Source organism: Amphibalanus amphitrite, unplaced genomic scaffold (genome assembly GCF_019059575.1).
Source record: "Amphibalanus amphitrite isolate SeventyFive unplaced genomic scaffold, NRLGWU_Aamphi_draft 000224F_arrow, whole genome shotgun sequence".
Taxonomy (NCBI): domain Eukaryota; kingdom Metazoa; phylum Arthropoda; class Thecostraca; order Balanomorpha; family Balanidae; genus Amphibalanus; species Amphibalanus amphitrite.
The window spans coordinates 688,774-709,251 of NW_024881719.1; the positions used below are offsets into that span (position 1 = coordinate 688,774).

The 20,478-nt window shown below is 48.8% G+C and overlaps 2 protein-coding genes across 2 annotated transcripts; both read left to right on the plus strand.

Moving 5' to 3' along the window:
• The first annotated feature begins 2,455 nt into the window (after positions 1-2,455).
• On the plus strand, positions 2,456-9,930 carry LOC122385589 (COP9 signalosome complex subunit 2-like). The gene is given in 12 exon segments (XM_043373960.1): positions 2,456-2,555; positions 4,801-4,940; positions 5,321-5,515; positions 5,821-5,946; positions 6,272-6,413; positions 6,416-6,438; positions 7,002-7,178; positions 7,496-7,629; positions 7,947-8,095; positions 8,098-8,136; positions 8,486-8,627; positions 9,041-9,930. Coding segments are annotated over 11 exon segments (1,326 nt in total). The 5' UTR covers positions 2,456-2,555; positions 4,801-4,886; the 3' UTR covers positions 9,186-9,930.
• Positions 9,931-10,984: 1,054 nt separating this feature from the next.
• LOC122385604 (deoxyribonuclease-1-like) lies at positions 10,985-15,661 on the plus strand. Its single transcript, XM_043373984.1, has 10 exons — positions 10,985-11,009; positions 12,195-12,215; positions 12,449-12,619; positions 12,834-12,969; positions 13,255-13,355; positions 13,618-13,888; positions 14,201-14,336; positions 14,594-14,767; positions 14,908-15,030; positions 15,440-15,661. The coding sequence occupies exons 1-10, from the start codon at positions 10,985-10,987 to the stop codon at positions 15,575-15,577; spliced, it is 1,296 nt and encodes a 431-aa protein (XP_043229919.1). The 3' UTR covers positions 15,578-15,661.
• The last annotated feature ends 4,817 nt before the right edge of the window (positions 15,662-20,478 follow it).

The following is a 20,478-nucleotide window of genomic DNA, read 5'->3' on the forward strand; positions in this document are numbered from 1 at the left end:
TTCTATAGGGAGCAAATGGACCTCCCGAATCCAAAAATACAATCAGATTTCAAAAATTTAAATTTTGATTTTTCGAATTTCTGCCGCCGACTGTGACCTTGCCGACTTCCGGCGCTCCCAACGCGCCATTTTTAGAGCTAGGGAAACGAAATACATACCAAACGATAGAGAATTGATCAAGGAACACGATAGTGAAGGTTTCAAGTCGATATCTCCCACCGTTTTGCCGCAATCCCCGCGGAAAGTTGAAAAAGTTTGATTTTTTTCGGAAAATTTGACCTTTGACCGGTCATAAGTAGGTCAAATGTTGACCTAGGACCAAAAAATATACCACCAATCGCGAGATCTCGTTGAGAGCAATCCGTTGGTTTTTTCCGCTAAGCTCTACGACCTTCCGTTTCGAAACGCCAGGGGGGTCGTAACAACCCCCCCCCCCTGGTCGTTCGTGTTATGAGAAATGGCCTGGTCGTGCGAGGGTTAAGCACGATCAACTCGACTCACGGAAATCTTACTTTTATGTACGAGCATACGATTCTCCAGTGTTGAAAGATACTGGAAAGTAAAATATCATGATTGTTGTGCTGTTGTATAATATGTGGCCCAGGCCACTTGTAGAAAAAGAAGGCCGGAGACTATGTATACTCGTATGTTGTGAATGTCTTGAGCGTGTGCAAGCGACGCTGTTTTCTGTTAGCAGAGCTGGATGCGGATACGACACACGAACGGCAGAGTGTCCTGACAGGACACGTCATCCGCTTCTGCCAGGGACATCCGGACACAGTCCTCGTGTGCTCCGCCCGCGTCGCCCGGCGCGACGCTCTTCCAGCTGACCGACCACGGGCTGTCGTCAGTGGACAGAAAGGTCCCCTCCGAGGCCAGAACGGACAGGCTGACAACACAAACGGAGCGCAGTCAAAGTGCGCACAGAGCACGCGCCAGGTGCCGTTTTTGACGACCGGTGAGAGACGCGCTCCCGGCAGCAGTTGGCGGCACTGCTCATCAGCGTCCTGCCAGGCCGCGGCGATGGAGACGTAGTGGTAGCAGTAGCCGTCCAGCGCCAGCCAGCCGGTCGGACAGGGCAGGCCAGACTGCCAGCGAAGCGGGTCTTCACAAATGCAGCTCTCCCGCCAAGAGTAGCACGGGAGGGAGTTGAACGGCCGTTTCGTTCTCAGAAATCGTCTGACAATTACGCAGCCTGTCTCAGCTATAGAAGAGGAAGAAATCAAGCTGAGGTGGGTTTTTCCGTTGTTCAATTCAAGTCCAATATGCTCCGCCGTTATAGGTTGTGAAGGATTGTAGATCATCCAGGTGACATTGGTGCTGTCTTTTGGTGACATCAAATCGATGTTTTCAGACAGGCTTCGGCAAAATGACCGAAATGCGTCCCAGTCTTGTTTGTCCTTTGCAGTGTGCCTCGATAGCATTTGTTGCGCTGCAGCAGTAGGTACGCATTATAGCAAAACTTTCACTGTTATAAATTTTTCAAACCAATTTTGCAGTACGTATTTGACATCGTACACCAATATAAATAGCACCATCGTGTTTCTGAGCACAAACTGCATCCGATAGACATTTATTTTTTGTTAAAAATTTCAACTCTAAAATTTGACCTTTTTGACCTGAAAGTGGCCTGACCTAAGCTAAGTTCAACTCAAAATGACCTCGCATGACATAAACGACATCGAATTCGAAATATATGGCCTAAATGGACCATAAAACATGTGTCACGTGACCGATGCATGACATACGATTTCCGTGAGCTGTGATGACCTGACCGGTGACCCTGACCTGAAAATCAAAGTACAAGTTTGGTACCCTCAGGGTATCTAAAGCATCTGCTCAAGAGTGTGTAACAAAAAATGAGCCCGATCTGACTTGTAAGACGGCGGCCAGAGCCCAAAATGTGAACAAGCCAATTATCGATGCTTTTTACTTTGACCTGACCTGTGACGTCATCGGTGACTCCGAGGTCAATGAAACTTGGTTTCGTTCGACAGTTTTTCCGGGGCTATCAGACGCCGTTTGGCGTTTGAATTTTGACGATCGGCCTAGTAGTCTCGGAATTAGGAGGGGACCGATGAATAGCCCCCCCCCCCAGTAGGGCGCGTTATACGCAGACCCCAGTGGGGCGCGGGGGACGCTAAATCCTCTGATGGCCCACACCGGCCACCGCGGTCTTTAAATCGCGCCGGGCCGGTGCTATCGAATGCACGATCTTCCATTATAGCTCATTCGATGCGTCTGGACGAGGAAAACGCGATGGCCCCTATATTATGGCCTTGGGAGCACCTCTACTGCAAGAGTTTTCATTATGGCAGTGGTTTAGAAAGTTATTTGATCTTTGCAGTTGTTTAGATGACTGTGCAGCTGCTTAATATATTTTTGCTTCATTCTCAGCGCGGCTGAGGCAATCACTTTTTGTAAGTTTTGTAGTGGATGACCGCGGCGGAAAATAAAAAATAAAAATAAGCCTTACTGTTATACCGTCTCCAAGGAAGAGACTGAGAGACATTTTCAAGTGATTTTACATTGCGCCTCAGCCTGCTGACACTTTGGTCTGGCTGCTTAGTGAGATGTGTCTAAAAAGAATCGGATGGAGCGGCGCTTGTGGCATTTGTAATTAAACGGTTACGGCCAAGAATTTTAGTCTTGGATGAAGTTAAACCAGGCTGTGTTGCTTTTTGCCCTTTTCCTTTATAGGTAATGGTCGTTGTAACATTTTTTAAAGGTTTTTGCCAAATATCCGCTGCTTATTTGAAATTGGGAAGTCATCAGGAGGGCTGTTCACGGACCCTGTGTGCGGTCGGACCGCACACAGCCTCCAAGCTCCGCCCACTGCGTCCCTACGTCAGCCTTGCGTCACCGCACACAGCAACTGCTGTGGCCGGTCGGGACTGGCCACAGCGGACCGTCCACCGCACGCAGCCGTGACGTCAGAGCCGCCTACCCATCCCCTACCCCCACGCCTGCTGGACGTACCGCACACACCGCACGCAGCAGTGTGCGGTGCCCGTGAACACCCCTAGGGAAACTATGGTAAAATCTGCTATTTTTAGCAGTCTGCTATTTTTAACAGAAATCTGCCAAAAATGGGTACGCATGTGACGTCATCGTACCCAAATATAGCAGATTTGGGTACGGCCCCATACAAAAGCAGATCTGCACCCTAATTGAAGCAAATGCGCATCAAATGCCTGGCAGATTCATAATTAGAATAGTGCTGAGAATGTCCTCTGATATTTTTATTCAGATCCGACTATTTTCAAATAATGAATTTGAAAATAGTCTGATCTGAACAAAAATAGCATAGATCACTCTCAGCACTATTCTCATCATGAATCTGCCAGGCATTTGATGCGCATTTGCTTCAATTAGGGTGTAGATCTGCTTTTGTATGGGGCCGTACCCAAATCTGCTATATTTGGGTACGATGACGTCACATGCGTACCCATCTTTGGCAGATTTCTGTCAAAAATAGCAGACTGCTAAAAATAGCAGATTTTGCCATAGTTTCCCTGACTATCATAATTTCCTCTGAACGTGAACTCAAACTGGGCTCACGCAGGCTCCAGCCTTCAAGTTAGAGGGCTTTCTCCTAGTCTGACTCCAGACTTGTTTCAGTCACCAAATGCTTACTTGAAAAGTTATGATTTAAGGTTTTATATTTTATATGTATGTTATTTATAGTTGCCTGATATGATATCATTTAGATAACAATAAGAGATAAGCCCTGCAATGTATCTTGTATGAGGCTATGCACCCTAAACCAAGAAGAAGAAGAATGTATCTTGCATTCAAACATTCTGATCATGAATGTAACAGATGAGAGGCCCGGTTCTAACAAAAGGGAAATTTCCGCCTGCTGTTCGTTTTAGCGTAATGTTGCCCATAAGTTTCACTGGCATAAAAATAGCCAAATTTGAAGAAATGCTAGAATGATATTTTCACTTGGCAGCATTAGTCGTTATGGGGTTTATGAAACTGAAATTGTTGGTGATGTGTAGCCTGTAGGCCCAAAAATGACTGCTACCAGAGATAATTCTGTTGTTAAAGCCGGACTCAGGTTTTTGTGACATTCAGATTTAGCTGCTTTTTGTAAAATACATGTTCATTTATTTTCAAGTTATTCATACTCAATGTGTGCTGATTTTGATACAATTCTTCTGAATGTTATGCCATTGTTGATTGTCTGCTGTAGTGACTCTAGACTCTATTTCTATTTTGCTTTGCTATATGTATCCCATTTGCCAGTCCCATTGCTCAGTTGGTAGAGCATTGGACTCCACATGGTGAGAGCACACTTTCCCGAGGGGTGTTCACGGGCACCGCACACTGCTGCGTGCGGTGTGTGCGGTGCTTCCAGCAGGCGTGGGGGTAGGGGATGGGTAGGCGGCTCTGACGTCACGGCTGCGTGCGGTGGACGGTTCGCTGTGGCCAGTCCCGACCGGCCACAGCGATCGCTGTGTGCGGTGACGGAAGGCTGACGTAGGGACGTAGTGGGCGGAGCTTGGAGGCTGTGTGCGGTCCGACCGCACACAGGGCCCGTGAACAGCCCTCCGGTTATAACAGTGCGGGTTCAAAGCACGACGAGTGCTTGATATTATGGGCCTCCTGAGTCCTGACAGGTATGGTTGCGGTTGGTGGCAGGCTGTAGCCAGGCGAAGTCAGTGAGGGGACTGGCCGTGTGTGGCTATGTGCGTACGTTTGGACTCTAAATTCTGCCATATAACTGGAATTGCGCGGAGGGTAGAGGGCAGGGTCAACACAACAAGTATATCACTTTATTTTTATTCTTTACAGGCTAGTGTGAAAACAAAGGAAGCAACATAATCCTAACATTTTGGTTTGACTAACAGCTTCTCTAAAAAAAAAAAAATAGTTCAGCCATGTCTGATGCAGAGATTGACTTCATGTGTGATGATGATGAAGATTATGACCTGGTAAGTGTTCAGTAATCAATTGATATGCAATAATGAAAATAGGTGGAAGCTAAAATCATAAGAGCAAGCTGCTTAACTGCTATCCTCCTTTTTAAGCGATTCTTTCCAAGGCAGCAAATGAAAAAGAAATACAAATTTAGAATCTATTAGTTTAAGCCTCGAAATTGTACTGATTGCCCATTACAAAGAAAATATTATTCAATTTTGAATTGGACGAACTTCTCACATTGCACTTTCCAAGCAGATCGTTTGAACATTTGACATTCGAAGTTCAGTTTCATAAGTTTGAAATTTGATATTATAATCCATATTGGTCCTTGATTTTGATTGAACCTGGTTGAAAAGGATTAACTTATCATCTCAATGTTACTCCCAACCAGGAATACTCGGAGGACAGCAACTCCGAGCCGGACGTGGATCTGGAGAACCAGTACTACAACTCGAAGGCGCAGAAGGAGGATGACCCCATCGGCGCCCTCTCGGCCTTCAAAAAAGTCCTCGAGCGCGAGGGCGGCGAAAAGGGAGAGTGGGGCTTCAAGGCGCTCAAGCAGATGATCAAGATCAACTTCAAACTGGTTAGTGAACCTCGTTTGGTCCTGATATTGTCTTTGCCTAGAAATAGAAACATCTTTTCTTCCGGACCATAAATGTTTTTCGTCCTAATGTAGCTCAAATGAGTGTTTTCTTTTGGGTCTAGTACAATTAAAAAGACTTCCTGTTGAAAAGGTCTCATAAGTGGCCTCTGCTTCCAACCATCAGACATCAATAGAAACCTTCAAGAATTGCTTATTTAAATGACTGTATGGATGCTTATATAGTTTCGGCTGGTGATCGGGATTATGTTGTATGATGATTCACATAAGTGTATTCGCTTCCGCAGGGCAACTATACCGAGATGATGAACCACTACAAGCAGCTCTTGCAGTACATCAAATCGGCGGTCACCAGAAACTACAGTGAAAAATCGATCAACTCCATTCTCGATTACATATCGACGTCCAAACAGGCAAGTATAACCAAATGGCTGGCCTGAATTTTAGTTACCTGTATCGCTTTGGCATAAGTCTGTCTACTTATTGTTTGGCTAGCTAATGATGAATAATTTAGGGTCGAATGGGTACATAAACTGCTAAAACCTATCTGCTTAGACTTGACAGACGTTTCCTAAGTAACACAGTTTTTTTTCTTTGTTACTAAAAGTTGTGTACTGTGTAGGTATGCTTATTGTGGTATGTTTATCAATGTGTATTTCAAGTTAAATAAATGCTCACCAGTGGAACTACTTTCATCAAGCTCTAAAGCTCACACGCATAATTTCACGTTATTCACAGATGGAGCTGCTGCAAAACTTTTACGAAACGACGCTGGAAGCCCTGAAGGATGCCAAGAACGACCGCCTCTGGTTCAAAACCAACACCAAACTGGGCAAGCTCTACTTCGACCGCGGGGATTACGCGAAACTTCAGAAGATTCTGAACAGCTTCACCTCTCCTGCCAGGTCGGTTTTGTTTTGCTATTTTTCCCTTTTAGAAACTGGATGCCGCTGCAGCCTTTTCGGCCAGCTACTGCTCGGGGGCAGACAGTATTTGGGGGAGTATTCGATCAGTCACGGGAACTAACGATCAGCCAGACAGTGGCACAGTTTGATCTGTGTGTGTGTGTTTTTTGTGTGTGTTTTTTTTAAATCATTTGCTAAAATGTCGCATGCTTTCACTTCATGTACCGGAGCAGCCTTCTACACGCCCCGGGCCGAGAAATCTGGAGTGCTAGCGTGCACGCTAGTGCCACCTGGATTCGATGAAAGAAATCGTACGGTCAACGTTTTACCACTTGGCGGATGCCATTTGCTGAACCACTGCTGTGTATGCTTTACAGTGTACTGTATCCTAACGACACATTGCCCAGACGGGCAAAACTTTTAAAAATGAACCTTTCATTGAGTAATCCAATGATCTTGCAGTTCCCAAGATGCATTGCGGTGATTGCGCACATCTTTTATCGTTATCTGCTCATGCAAATGAGCCGCCTGTTGCTGACATTCCCGGGCGCCTTTGTGCTCAGACCGACTCTGGTGAGGACGACATGAAGAAGGGGACCCAGCTGCTGGAGATCTACGCGCTGGAGATCCAGATGTACACGGCACAGAAGAACAACAAGAAGCTAAAGAAGCTCTACGAGCAGTCGCTGCACATCAAGTCAGCCATCCCGCACCCGCTCATCATGGGCGTCATCAGAGGGGTGTGCTGACGGGAAGGATGATTATGGTGAATATGGTATGTTTATAATGGGGAATGGCCTGCCTGGGTAGATCTGGGTAGTTCTTAAGATCATGTATAATTGTAAACCTACGACTGACACTGTCTCGTGGCAGCTGCTCGGGGAAAAGTTTCACTCTGTGTACGAGTATAATGCTCCAGATACAGCCTTTCATCTCAAGGCGGTAGCACTATCTTGCTCACATTGCTACTTGTATAGAACGTGTTAGGTGAATACCAATGGTTAGACAAAAGCAAATTGTGTTAATGTATGCGATCCCTGATTTTCTGTGTCCAGAGTGCGGCGGGAAGATGCATCTGCGGGAGGGAGAGTTTGAGAAGGCGCACACAGACTTCTTCGAGGCGTTCAAGAATTACGACGAGTCCGGCAGCCCACGACGCACCATGCTCAAATACCTGGTGCTGGCCAACATGTAAGAAAGCGGGCGTCAGGGCCTCGGGGCTTCTGCGATTGGTCCGTTTATTTGACAATTTAGCACGTTTTCTCTCTTCTTGTTCCTCTTTATCGATAAAAGGTCATTCATTGACCTGTTATGCCAAATTTTATATGCGGTTCGAAATTTGCATTTAGCAATTAATTAGAATTGGGATTTTTACCCTTTCTGTCTCACCGACTATTTATGGCATGACATATTGCCATATATCATGCACTTGTATAACTTTGGATGAGTTTTTTGCACTGTTTGTTCGGAACTCATGATTAACTCTACACCATTGTGTATGTTTTCAGGCTGATGAAGTCGGACATCAACCCGTTCGACTCGCAGGAGGCCAAGCCGTACAAAAATGACCCCGAGATCCTGGCGATGACCAACCTCGTCATGGCCTACCAAAACAACGACATCAACGAGTTCGAGAAGATCCTCAAGAACAACCGTAAAACATCATGGACGACCTCTTTATTCGTGAACATATCGAAGGTGAGGGGATTGAATGTTGGCAAGAGGCAAGAGCAGTGTGGCAACTAATGACTGGCTCGATAAGTTATGCTCTCTTAGTCGTAGTATTACAAAGTTCCTGCATATCTGGAAAGTGTTTTATAAAGTGATCATGAACTTACTTACACAAAACATTTAGGTTGGTATATGGCACTGAAGGTGGCAAGCCCCGATTAAAATTTATGGTACATTTTCCCACTCCCTTGATAAGCGTGCCTGCAGTAAATATAACTGTCCTGTTGTACTAACAGTATAAGAACATATCCACCACATATTTGACGATTGTAGAAGACATTGCACCGCTGCTCATTTTTACATTCTCTCCCGTCAGACCTCCTGCGGAATATCCGAACCCAGGTGCTGGTCAAGCTGATCAAGCCGTACACGCGCATCCAGATCCCGTCCATCTCGAAGGAGCTCAACATCGACGTCACAGAGGTGGAGAACCTGCTGGTCTCCTGCATCCTCGACAAGTGAGTTTTGACGTGCATGCTTGGCAGGCTGGTCCTCTAAGGCATGCCGCTTACGTTAGGGCAAGTCAGCTTAATGTCGTAGTTTGCGATCCGGTGTTTTTTTTAGATAAGTTTATATGTAAACCGAAAGGCATTGATAGTTCGATATCTTTGAAGTGTTGGTCAGGAAATTGAAGTCGTACTTGATCCGGTGATTGAATGCTTTTTACGACATTTGTATACGATGCTCATTATTTCGCTCTATTTTGACCAAATAAATAAAAACTAAGCTGATAAACTCCTGTAACCACTGAGCATCGCCAGCCTCGTCTAGCTCCGTGACTTCTTCGAACACAGCCCCCCCCCCCCTCCTTCCCTCTCACTGCCCGTATGACCCGGAACTGACCCGCGCCCCTCCCCTGTCACCCCTGCAGCACGATAGCGGGCAGCATCGACCAGGTGAACCAGGTGCTGGAGCTGACCCGTGAGCCGCGCGAGGCGCGCCGCTACCACGTGGTGGACCTGTGGGCGCGGCAGCTCTCCTCGCTTCACGCCACCGTCATCAACCGGATGATGTAGAGCGCGGGTGAGCTGCCCACGGCCAACTTCGGCCTCCGGGAGCACGAGCCGGAGCCGCTGCTGCGCGCCCGCAGAGACGTCGAGCGCGTGCAGATGCTGCATGGGCTCCGAGACGCCGAGAGCGAGAGAGATAGGAGGAAAGTGGGTAAGGTGCTGCGGTCGCCCGCCTCCGCTGCCGCCGGAAAGTAAGTGCGGACGGTTACGGCAGTGTGATGGACGCTGGTGGAAGGTGGTCACCGTGCTCGCTGCCGTTCTCCCATGTGTGGTGAACCTCGAACGGTGGGCGGGCGCTGTGAGTACCGTGCCCGAAGCCCCGGCGAGTGTGCCACTTACCTCTGCCCAGAGCTGCTCGACAGTGTGGCGCCCTCTGATGTCTCCCGTGTGCGCTGTTCAAGATCCCGGTGAGTGCGTGTGTTTGGAACCGCTGCCTCAGATGACGTCTTTGCCTCGTATGATGTCATGCCGCCGCGGGAAGCCTGTGATAGTGTGAGCCGGTACAGGAATGTCCCGACAGCTGGGTACTCGTGTGCCGATAGTAACCCGAACTGCTGCGAAAGGAGACTGGGGTGAGCGGGCGGTCAGGTCACAGTGTCCGAACCAGGATGCTGCTTGTTTGTTCTCACATTGGGAAGAAGTCGAGCCGACCTTCTGAGAGACAATACGGATTATGCTGCCGATAGTGTGGGCAGTAACGCCTGCATTTCATGTGTCCCGATACGAATGGAAAGCAATCATTTTGTGGTTTGTGTATTTGTGTGTATATACATATTTTTACAAAACGATTTTTCTGTTTGATGCACTTATGTCTGGGGTTGTATATGGAATCAAGTTATTTAAACGTGCAGAGACGAACAGGCCGACAGGTAAAGGCCGAAACGGGGACAGAGGAATCGGCAGCCGCTCAGTGCGCGATGCCGTGAGCAGTGCACACTTGTTGCACTTGGCGCTCTCGTGGTGGGTGGGACGGTGCACCTCGGTGTTCTGTCGTGGGCAGTGTTCCGCTCAATTACCCAACAGGTCTGTAAGGTGATGTTAGTGAGCCGTGTCTGGAGAGCAATTCACTGGACCTGACGCACTTGAAAACTGCTTGAAAACATTTTTTATGATTACATGGCCTCAGGACTTTTTAATAGTAATTTGGCATGATGCACGCGTAAAATGCCTATGCACAGACATTTTATACATCATTGTTAGGAACACTTCAGTAAGCAATGCGAAGCTAAAGGCTCATAATGGTGGCGAATCAGTAAAAATAGCCACGTTCCTGATGAAAAATGCGTACGAAACGCTGTCTATTATCGTGAAGAAAATTTTCAAATCAGGGATTACCGTCGAGTGATTTGAAGGGACTAACGTCACATTCACACTCACTTGATCCATGAACTTAGATTAATGCAATAATATTTCGGTGCCAAAATCATCCATTTTTCACAAGCTTCAATGTATTTCATCATGCTCCCTTGCTCATCTATTTCCCCCTCTCATGCATCCATCCTGCTGACAGGCAACAATCGCACACAATAGTAAATCTCGCTGACAGTTAACCTCTGCCTGCTCCATAAGCTGTGCTTCTGTCGCACATACATCACGGTACAAGGCCGCACTCGGCATGTCAGGTGTATCTCCACAAAGGGTCTCAGTCTGTACCGTATACTGCATGTCACCGAGGACAGCCCACCGATGACGAACTGAACGCCCGTGATCCCGCCTCGACAGCTGCGGCCGGGGCACGGAGCGGCCGACCCGACCGGCGCCGGGCACTCGGCACTCGGCACTCAGAGGCGCGGAGAGACGGCACAATGGGACGACAGGAGACAGCAGTGGGTGAGTTCAAGTGCCCGTCCGCCGGAACGGAGACTGCCGCGTCAAAGGAGATCGCAGACTCATCTCTGTGTGAAAGCCTGACTCTCCCGGCGACCGATTTGGAACGAGGGTTGTCATTAGTTCGCTCTCAATCCAGGGACACCCATGTCCCACGGTCTAATCTGAATAGTTTGAAGTAGGAAACGCACGGGAGTTCGCTTAGGCGTCACGTCCGGTTCACTGCACGCTCATGCGTAGTTTGAACTGAACAACTAGCTCTCATGTTTCCACCCGGACGCACATGACGCATGTCGGCCGGTGGAATTGCCGACTTACTTGGAGGTTCGGTGTGCCGATGCGTCCCCAAAGCCGGTCTCGAGCACTCTGTGTATTTTAATTCACGCACGCTTTATATACAGAATCTTGCACGCACAGCGCGATCATATAAGGAGCGTCATGCGGCAAGCGCATAAGCTTATTCGAGGAACGACGCGGAAACCTCTGCAGAACCGGTCAGTCGTTGAATTAATAACCCGGATCTGCAGCGGGCCGCACGCACCTGAACAAGGCCATACGCGCTTGTAGCAATAGTCCTTTGAGCAAAGCCTTGCGACACGCAGTCTCACTCTGTAATAAAAGGAACAATGACGGACGAAATTTGGAAATGCGTTAATGAATATGATTCTGCGTTTTAAGCACTGGATCTGCGCCGTTTCCATTGCACAGTAGCAGAGGCGTTATGAAGTTCTGACTACCGATGCATTCGTGGGCACTTTTCTCCTCGCAAAGTATTTGAGCATGGATAAAATTGCGTCGCGGGGCACTGTCAGCAGAGGGAGCGTCATTACCTATCTGTACAGGGCGCGGTGATAGGCAATCTTTTGTGATCGAACCGGCGGATTGCGGCATAACTTATTTACTGGTGTGTACATGTGCTAATGTTTGTGCAAATCAAAACTACTTCCATTGTCCATTGAGCCATCTGACGTGCGAGTATGAAAAGCCCCAGTGTACTGTGGATTACTCGTGAATACACATCTGTATCTGTATCTGTATCTGCAGTCTGCACGGCGCCGTTTACTTAGCGGGAAGACATATTTCCAGAGAGCGGCTTGTCATCTAACAGACGTGCATCCTCTCCATCCTATGCGCACCCAGGGTGCTAGTGACGCCCATGGCACGTTTGCCGTCTCCTTTCATCGTCAGTTCCGCACATCCGCCACTCGAGTGAGTATTGGTTCCGGGGCACCGAGCAGTGAGCAGTTTTTCCGGCCGTCACGGCCCCCTGCTGAGTCAGTGCGGACTGCGGTACGAGACCGCACATAAACCCCGCGGGGCACCCAGGAGCCCTGCTCAGCTCACGGTGCTCGCTCGGCGTGGACTGTGCCCTCCGGCAGTATAGAGCGGTCCCCTGACCCCGTGAGTCGCACCCACCGCTGAGATGTGGCCCCGTCTGACAGCTGTGGCGCTGGTCCTGGCCCTCCTGGCTGGCGCTCAGGCCGAGGTGGCCACCGTAGTCAGCAGCCCTCTCTCGATCGCAGCCTTCAATGTGCAGCGCTTCGGACTGACCAAGATGGACAAACCGGAGGTCATGGAGCTACTGACCCGGGTGAGTGCATTACTCCTGAAAGGTTGGAGCATAGACCTCTGTGGGCGTTCAGAGGTAGTGGACTATGACTGCAGTTGCATAAAGTTTGAATTCATTACGTTTAATTTGTTTCGCCGTTATAACTTTAGTTGAAGAAAGGTGAACTTCCTCATGCCTTTCTGTTTCTTCCATCATTATTCACTATTCGCTATCCCCTTCCACAGATCCTGTCGCAGTATGACATCACGCTGGTGCAGGAGATTGTCGACATCTCGGAGACGGCCATCCACAACCTGACGGAGCGCGTGGCCGAAACACCGGGCTGCCCTACCGGGTCAGCCTCTCGCCCAGGGTCGGCCGCAACTCGTACGAGCAGTACGGCTACGTCTATAGGTGAGGGTTGATCGAGGTGGGCCGTACTTCGTACGAGCAGTACGGCTACGTCTATAGGTGAGAGCTGAACAGGGTCGGTCGCAACTATACGAACAATGCGGATACGTTTTTCATGGTCTTCTTAAATCTCATAGGGTCCTGTGTATCATGATCACTGAAGCGATTAGTAAATATGGTAAATATCTCATTTCTGGCCGTTTCCTTCACCTGCTTGACTCTCCGTCCATGAAAGCCGATACTTGTGACACCATTTGACCTGAGCCCGTCTCGGCCTCCCTGCCTCAGGTCGGACCGAGTGCGAGTCGTGTCGGAACAGATGTACCCCGACGCCACCGACGTGTTCGCCAGGGAGCCGTACATCGTCACCTTCGACGTGGATGACGTCAGTGAGTGCTGAACGTTTTCACTTAGAAATAGCCATGAAGACAGTCCTTTTCCGCCATTTTCAGAGGGCCTAGCCAATATATCGGGCATTGACGAGGATATTTAGGTATATTTACAATGAACTGGTAAATTTAGTTAGAAGTAAAACTTCGTTCTTGGGCTTGATTACGATAGCTTGGGCATTAAAACGATGGATTAATTAACTAGTCATCCGATTGATCATATTTCAGCGCAATTGTTATACCGTTTTCGGTCGTATTTCAGGGCACTTGTCGCGGCTCACTCTGGTCGGTATCCACACTCAGCCGAGTAAGGCTCCCGAGGAGATTGACGCTCTATCGGACGTGCTCGACTACGTGGAGTCGCAGCTGGGGGCACAGAACGTGGTGCTGCTGGGTGACTTCAACGCCGGCTGCAGCTACGTCACGGGCGCCGAGTGGGCCGTGAACCGGCTGAAGGGCCGCGGGGACGTGACCTGGGCCATCGCCGACTACACGGACACCACTGTGCACGCAACCAACTGCGCCTACGACCGGTGAGAGACGGCGGGGCCGATAAGAGCTGATTGTATTGTGGGACGAGACGGATGGTTCCAGCTATGCGATCGTGTCATCTTTTTTCAGACTAATTTATTGATTTTGAAATGACATCATAGAGCCAAGTATTATCCCACAAAATCAAAAGCATTAGAAATATCACTCCATTCTTAATACGCAACTGATGATTTATTTGCACACGAGGTTTCAACCTTCAATTAAACTTGCATTAGATGGTCATTGGTCATCAATTTATTATCGGTGAATCTTCTCGGGGATGTTATAATTTACCGGTATTTTTCTCGCTACAGGATTGTGCTGAAGGGCACGGAGCTGAGCAGTGCCGTTGTGGAGGGCAGTTTCGGTCCGTTCCGCTTTGACGAGGAGTGGGGTATCGCGGAGGAGCTGACCGAGGACACGTCCGATCACTACCCCGTCCATATGAAGGTTCGTAGTACCGAGGAGACATGTAATATACTATTATATTGATTAGCTCGTTCATCAATAGCCCAGGCATGGATGTAACTCATTTGCCTAAGCCCAAACCCCTGCTAAATATCTTTGAAAAGGGACTGGTGTATCATTGCACTATAACGTCTTTTCGCTATAGCAAGGCTTTTAACCAATGCCGATGTCCTATAGCTCATGTCTCACAACGTTCAACGTGGTCTCACGGCCGTCTTACCTCGCCGGTCTTCTCGCAGCTGAAGCCAAAGACGCTGTCAGCGGCGGAGCGCTACCTCTACCCTCTGGAGGTGTTTGCCGTCACGGACAAGCGCGGAGTGTCGTCCGGTGAGGTCGAGGTCCTGGCCACGTCGAGCGACACGGCCTCATACAATGTGCTGCCGCTGTACGACTCACAGGGCGCGCTGCAAAAGGTGGGTAACGGGGACAGCCTGCAGGACGAAAAAGCTTGCAGATATTCGAAACAACGCGATGCAAATTCACTTAAAGTAAACTGAAACGACCAGGCAGGAGCTTGAGATGATATGATGTGCGTTTCTGTATTTATTTACAGGTTTTGGCAGAGTACAAATCGTACAAGCTGTCTGGTGAGGGAATCCTGGACACACTCCTAGCGTTCCAGGAGAAATTCCCCTCAATCGTCACTGACTATGACCTGGGTCTGCTCCGCTACAAGGCAAGTGCGCTCCGAAGATTGACAATGGCGTTTAGTGTGTACAACAGCCATGGAATAATGTATGCGTTATGTAAATTGCTTGAGCGTTCGGTTGGTGTCAAACTTTAAGCGGAAGAGTCGTGCCTTGAACAAGGCGGTTAATATATGTAAGCAAAGTTAATCAAAATTAGAGCACGCTCTCGTTCCCACTACTTTGTCTTGCTCAAACTCCCGGCCAGTTGGATAAGCAATTCATCGAGAGAACTCTGAGAGAAGTCTATTTTGAATCACGCTGTTATTAAATGCGCGTTCCCAACTAAAACAACGACTTCGGACTTGGGCGCGCTGCGCATTTTAAAGGCCTGCAATATCCAAATTTCACGCGATTTGCAGAGTCGCCACTGCCCTCTGACCCGTGTTTGACCCCCAGATCGCCGCCGGCGGTTACTCGGACCCGACCGTGTACGAGGCTGCCTCCAGTCCGCGCTGGTTCTGCCGCATCACCTGCTCCGTTGAGACGTCCGGCACCTGCATGGTCGCAGTGGAGAAACGCACCCTGATCGCCTAAACGAACGGTCCTGTGACGTCACTGGTGGAAGTGACGTCATCGGAAAACTATCCCACCGACGAACGATGTGACGAAGCGATGTTGACCCTGTTTTGTTTGTTAGTGTTGGTGATCGGATATCTGGAGATGGGCATAACTGTGGCATATTATGTTAAAAAGAAAAGGCACCTGGAGAGTTGCTGCACCACAATGTCGGGAGCGTACAGAAACATTGGGTATTTATATGTTTGTATTTTTAATAACGTTTTAGTTCGGGGCACATTCATGAAATACACGATTCAGCTGTAATTGTGTTTGTCGAGCTTCACGCAAATGAATTTCATGCATTTATTAAAATCGAACATGTGTTAGGCACTTTGATTTAAAAAGAAATAGCGTTGTTGCAATCGTTGCTGCTCTGCATTCGCTATCGCTGAATTTGTGGTGAGCAGAGAGACCGTGCGGTGTGCACGTTCTCTCGTTTGGTCGGCATGGTGACCAACCGAGCGGTCTCCAATTTGACTGCACCGAATGACGAATCGGGGAACGTGGTGGCCAGCCGAGCAGTCTCAGTTTGTCTGTAACTAATAGCGATTCATGCAACGCACGGCTAAATGTGTTGCGTTAAAGTGTCACCATGGCGTAGATGTAACTTGCGAGATGACTTTTCTAAGGTATGGCTATGTTGGCCTAAGAGTCGGCTGTTTACAGCGTGGTTTTGAATGGCAGCCGTGCGTACCGCCGGGCATGGAAGCATTGCGGTACAGCATACCCGCCAGGTGTTTCCAGCGGCCAATAAAATTGTTGGGTGTGTGGGTGTGGACAGCAGTCTAACCTGTCAGAAACTACATCCGATGAGGAGAAAGCATGAAACTTATTTTCACAGAACAATAGAGCGCCGTCTTGTCTTGCATGATAACCGCGTATACTTTAAACAAACCGTGATTTTGTACTAAGAACTCTGAATAAGTCACAGACCTCTGTAATGAATGAACCCATACCGACTAAACATTGTTGACTACATAAAGCATATCTGATTTTTTTTTGCAGCGAATTGACTGTCAACCGGTTACAAACATTAACACTTGAATCGTGTTTTTAATAGCGGCTATAACATGTGATATTATATCCCCATCATTGCAAAAAAGTAGCTCTTTCGAGAAAGGACTTTCACAGACCAGACCTAGCCGGTATTTTAATTTCAAACTGTCGAGTCAGTTCACCTCACGTGATCACAGTACATACAGCTTCATTTGCAATGCACCGTTGGATTCAGTAGCATGCCTTCCGTTTCGCCTGCATCCCTTCACGGTTAATACCTTACGTAACCCATCAGGAGCCCGATATTATGTCACCGCACGCTCTCGTTCTCGGCGCCGTGATGACAGGAAGCCGTCTGTCCCCCGCCAGCCGGCAAACCGAGCCGTCAGGCTCTCACTCCCAGCCAGTAACGACGGCGTGGCTTGCGAGACCAACACGGAGGCACACCAACAACAAAGACCGCCGCCGGCGGCGCGGCGTGCTATGGCGCAGTGCGGCGTGTCGCGGCGCGGCGCGGTCATCTGAGCGGCTCGCCATGCGCCAGAAACGACTCCGGCGCGGCCACTCGGTTGCCGAGAGAAAGGGAAAGCGGCCACAGCCCGGCTCCAAGGCGGTGTCGGTGGGGCTCATGGCTCACCTGCCCACGAGCCCCGCTGGTCGTCACCGGTGCGGAACGGCCAGGAGCTGCAGCCCCGTCTCATGTCTGTCCTGTCGTTGCGACAGACACGCGATCTGAGCCGTGTAACACCGACACCAGCGCACTAATTGGAGCGCGAATGAGCGCGGCGGCGGCGTAAATGCCGCGTGTCGGAATCGGGCGATAGTTGGAAATGGCTGACAGTGGGTTTGTTATTGTTCTGATGAAAGATGCCGCTCAGATTAGCAGACTAAGATGAAATGATACACTAACGCGATTATTTTTTATGCACACCTGTGATAGAATGCTATACTAACTGGTTGTGACTTGTGAGCACCGAGCACCTATGGCAGCGCGAAGAATGGAAATGCAAAGCTGTCAAACTTGAGGTATGTAATTTCTATCTTAATGTTAATTTATTTTAGACGGAGCTGAGGAAAAGCGGAAAGCATTGGTTAATTCTAGCCGTTTTCACGGCGGGTTACCTCACGAATGCACCTAATTTGACCAAATCTGCACCAAATCTCTTTAACAATAGATATCTGTCCATTATGAATGTATTTCATTGTTTTTAATCGAAAACAATGCCTATTAAAGAGAGAAAATATATGAAAAGTTGACCTCTCCTCGACATTTAAATTATTTGAATAGCCAAATATTAGGTAGGACTGTATTGATATTTCGACCAACAGGCCTTCTTCAGAATAAGGCAGTGTACACAAGTGTATGAGAATACAATATTATATTCTCGTACACTTGTGTACACTGTCTTATTCTGAAGAAGGCCTGTTGGTCGAAATATCAATACAGTAATATTTGGCTATTCAAATAATTTAAATGTCGAGGAGAGGTCAATTTTTCATATATTTTCTCTCTTTAATATTCATAATGTTCCTCGCAAGAGCGCTCCAAAGAATAAGTTCTGAAAACAATGTCTGATAATTTGACAAATGAGGTGTATAAGCATCTGTGTAGCCCAAACTCATGGCTTTTAAGAAACACGCTGAACCTAACTTGACCAAATGTGTACCAAATGACCGTCGTAAAAACAGCAATTTAAAGCGCCGATATAGAAGCAGTGGTCTAGCACATGGTACTCGCTAAATAGAAGATGCAGGTCAAATATAATTTCATCAGAATCGAGTTTAAATGCCGAGTCTAAGCAATCAAATATTTAAAGAAGTAGTAATTTTCAATCCTTATGAGGTAGTATACATACGTGATCGACTTGCAACTATAGTTGATCATCATGGGCGTAGGAACGTCATGAAAAGTGGGTGGGCCACCCTGTCAAGGGGCCTCCTTTTCCAGGGGGCCTCCTATTTTCAGGGGCCTCCAACTTTTGCCTCGTCCTGCTGGCTGCTTTCAAGTATGACCTCCAAATCTAGCTTCTGAGATCGGGCAGATATACCCAGGGGCGTAACTGTTTAAGCGAACAGTGCAGAAAGTCCGCACCATTTTTAAAACTTATTCCCCTCCGATTTTTTTTTTTAGAATGTATTTGCCGTAAACGGCGCATGACCCCTGAAAACCCTTACACAAATGTCTTCCTCGTTTCCCAGGTGCCCCCATTAGCTTCATAGGCGCCCTCTTTGGCATATAAGCGCCCTATGTATAGTCATCAGAGACATCCCATATATGTCCCACAGTCGCCCCATTGTCGCATACAATGTGCGCTTATCATAGTCGTCTCTCTTTTATGGACACTTGAAGGCACCTCTCTTTGCCATGCCGGCGCCCCTGTTTCTTATGAATGCACCCCCATGGCATTGATCAATTGCAATTTGCAGACCTCTATTGCATGTGGACGCCCATATATGTAGGCCTCAGAGGCGCCCCTCTTTCGCATTGAGGCGTCCCTATGGGCTTCATAGGCACCCCTCTATTGCACGTAGGTGCCCTACTGTCTCAGAACCGCTCCCCTTTGGCATGGAGACGCCCATCTTTCGTACGGAGGAGCCGCTGTGGTTCTTAGAGACGGCATGGTGCTCCCAGACGCAGATGGGGCTCTCGGAGTCGACAGTGTGGGACCTTCAGTCGCTGATGGGTGCCCGCCAGATGTGGACCCTCGGAGACGCCGGTATGGGGCCCTCAGAGATGCCGGTATGTGGCCCTTAGAGACACCGGTGTGGAACCCTCAGATACTTCAGTGGGAAGCCCTTACAATTGCTGGTGTGGAGCTATGAATGCGCTGGCTTAAATCCCTCAGAGGCCGGTACATGGACATAAGAGCTCAGTGAGAGCTTGTGTGGTGCCTTCAGTGGCCTTGTGGAGCCGTTAGACATCAACATGGTGCTCTCAGGAGCCGGTGAGTCCTCAGAGTCACCGGTGTGGGGCCTTCCGAGCTCCGAGATACTGGTCTGGGGCCCTCAGAGGTGTCGGTGTGGGTCCTTCAGATGTACCTATATGTAGAGCCTTGAGATGCACAGGTGTGGTGGCCCACAGAGGCGCCAGTGTGGGGCCCCCAGAGCCACCGATATAGGGCCCTAAGAGACACTAGTATGACCCTCAAAGGCGCCGCTGTGTGGCGCTCATAAACACTGGTGTTGAGTCATCACAGGCGGGTGGAGCCGTTAGAGGCCGGAAAGGGCCCTTAGATGCCTACAAGGAGCCTTCAGAAGCCGGCGTGGCACGTGGGGATAAGCGTGTCTACTTAGGAGCCCTTGAGGTGCTCTCATGAGCTCTGTGGGGCCCTACCGAGCCGAAATATGGCCACGGCCAGTTGCCGCCGCATGGCTCTTCGGACTATCATTCTCAGGGGCCTCATCTGCCTAGTTTGAATAGAAGGGCCTCTCAGACCATCAGTCTCATGGGCCTCCTTTGGCTAGTATAAATAGAAGGGCCTGTTAGACCATCAATCCTAGGGGCCTCCTCTGGTTAGTATAAATAGAAGAGCCTCTCAGACCATTAATCTCAGGGGGCTCCTGTGGACAGTATAAATAAAAGGGCCTCTCAGACCATCAGTTTCGGGGGCCTCCCTAGAAAAGTGTAAATGTGGATAGAGGGCCCTCTCAGATTCATTAGGAGTGGACCTCTCTGACTATCACTCTCAGGGGCCTCTTGTGGCCAGTATGAATATAAGAGCCTCTCAGACCATCGGTCTCAGGGGCCTCTTCTGACTAGTGTGGATAGAGGGCCCTCCCAGACCACCGGTTTCAGGGGCCTCCAGTGGCCAGTTATATGAACAGAAGGGCCTCACAGCCATCAGCCTCGGGGGCCTCTTCTGACTGGTGTGAATATGAGG

What these genes read in the sequence shown, in the direction of transcription:
- LOC122385604 (XM_043373984.1), top strand. Translation starts at nt 10,985, where the DNA reads ATGGGACGACAGGAGACAGCAGTGG. An exon ending in ACGACAGGAGACAGCAGTGG is followed by an intron (nt 11,010 to 12,194) that starts GTGAGTTCAAGT and finishes TTTCATCGTCAG; the next exon opens with TTCCGCACATCCGCCACTCG. An exon ending in ACCAACTGCGCCTACGACCG is followed by an intron (nt 13,889 to 14,200) that starts GTGAGAGACGGC and finishes TTCTCGCTACAG; the next exon opens with GATTGTGCTGAAGGGCACGG.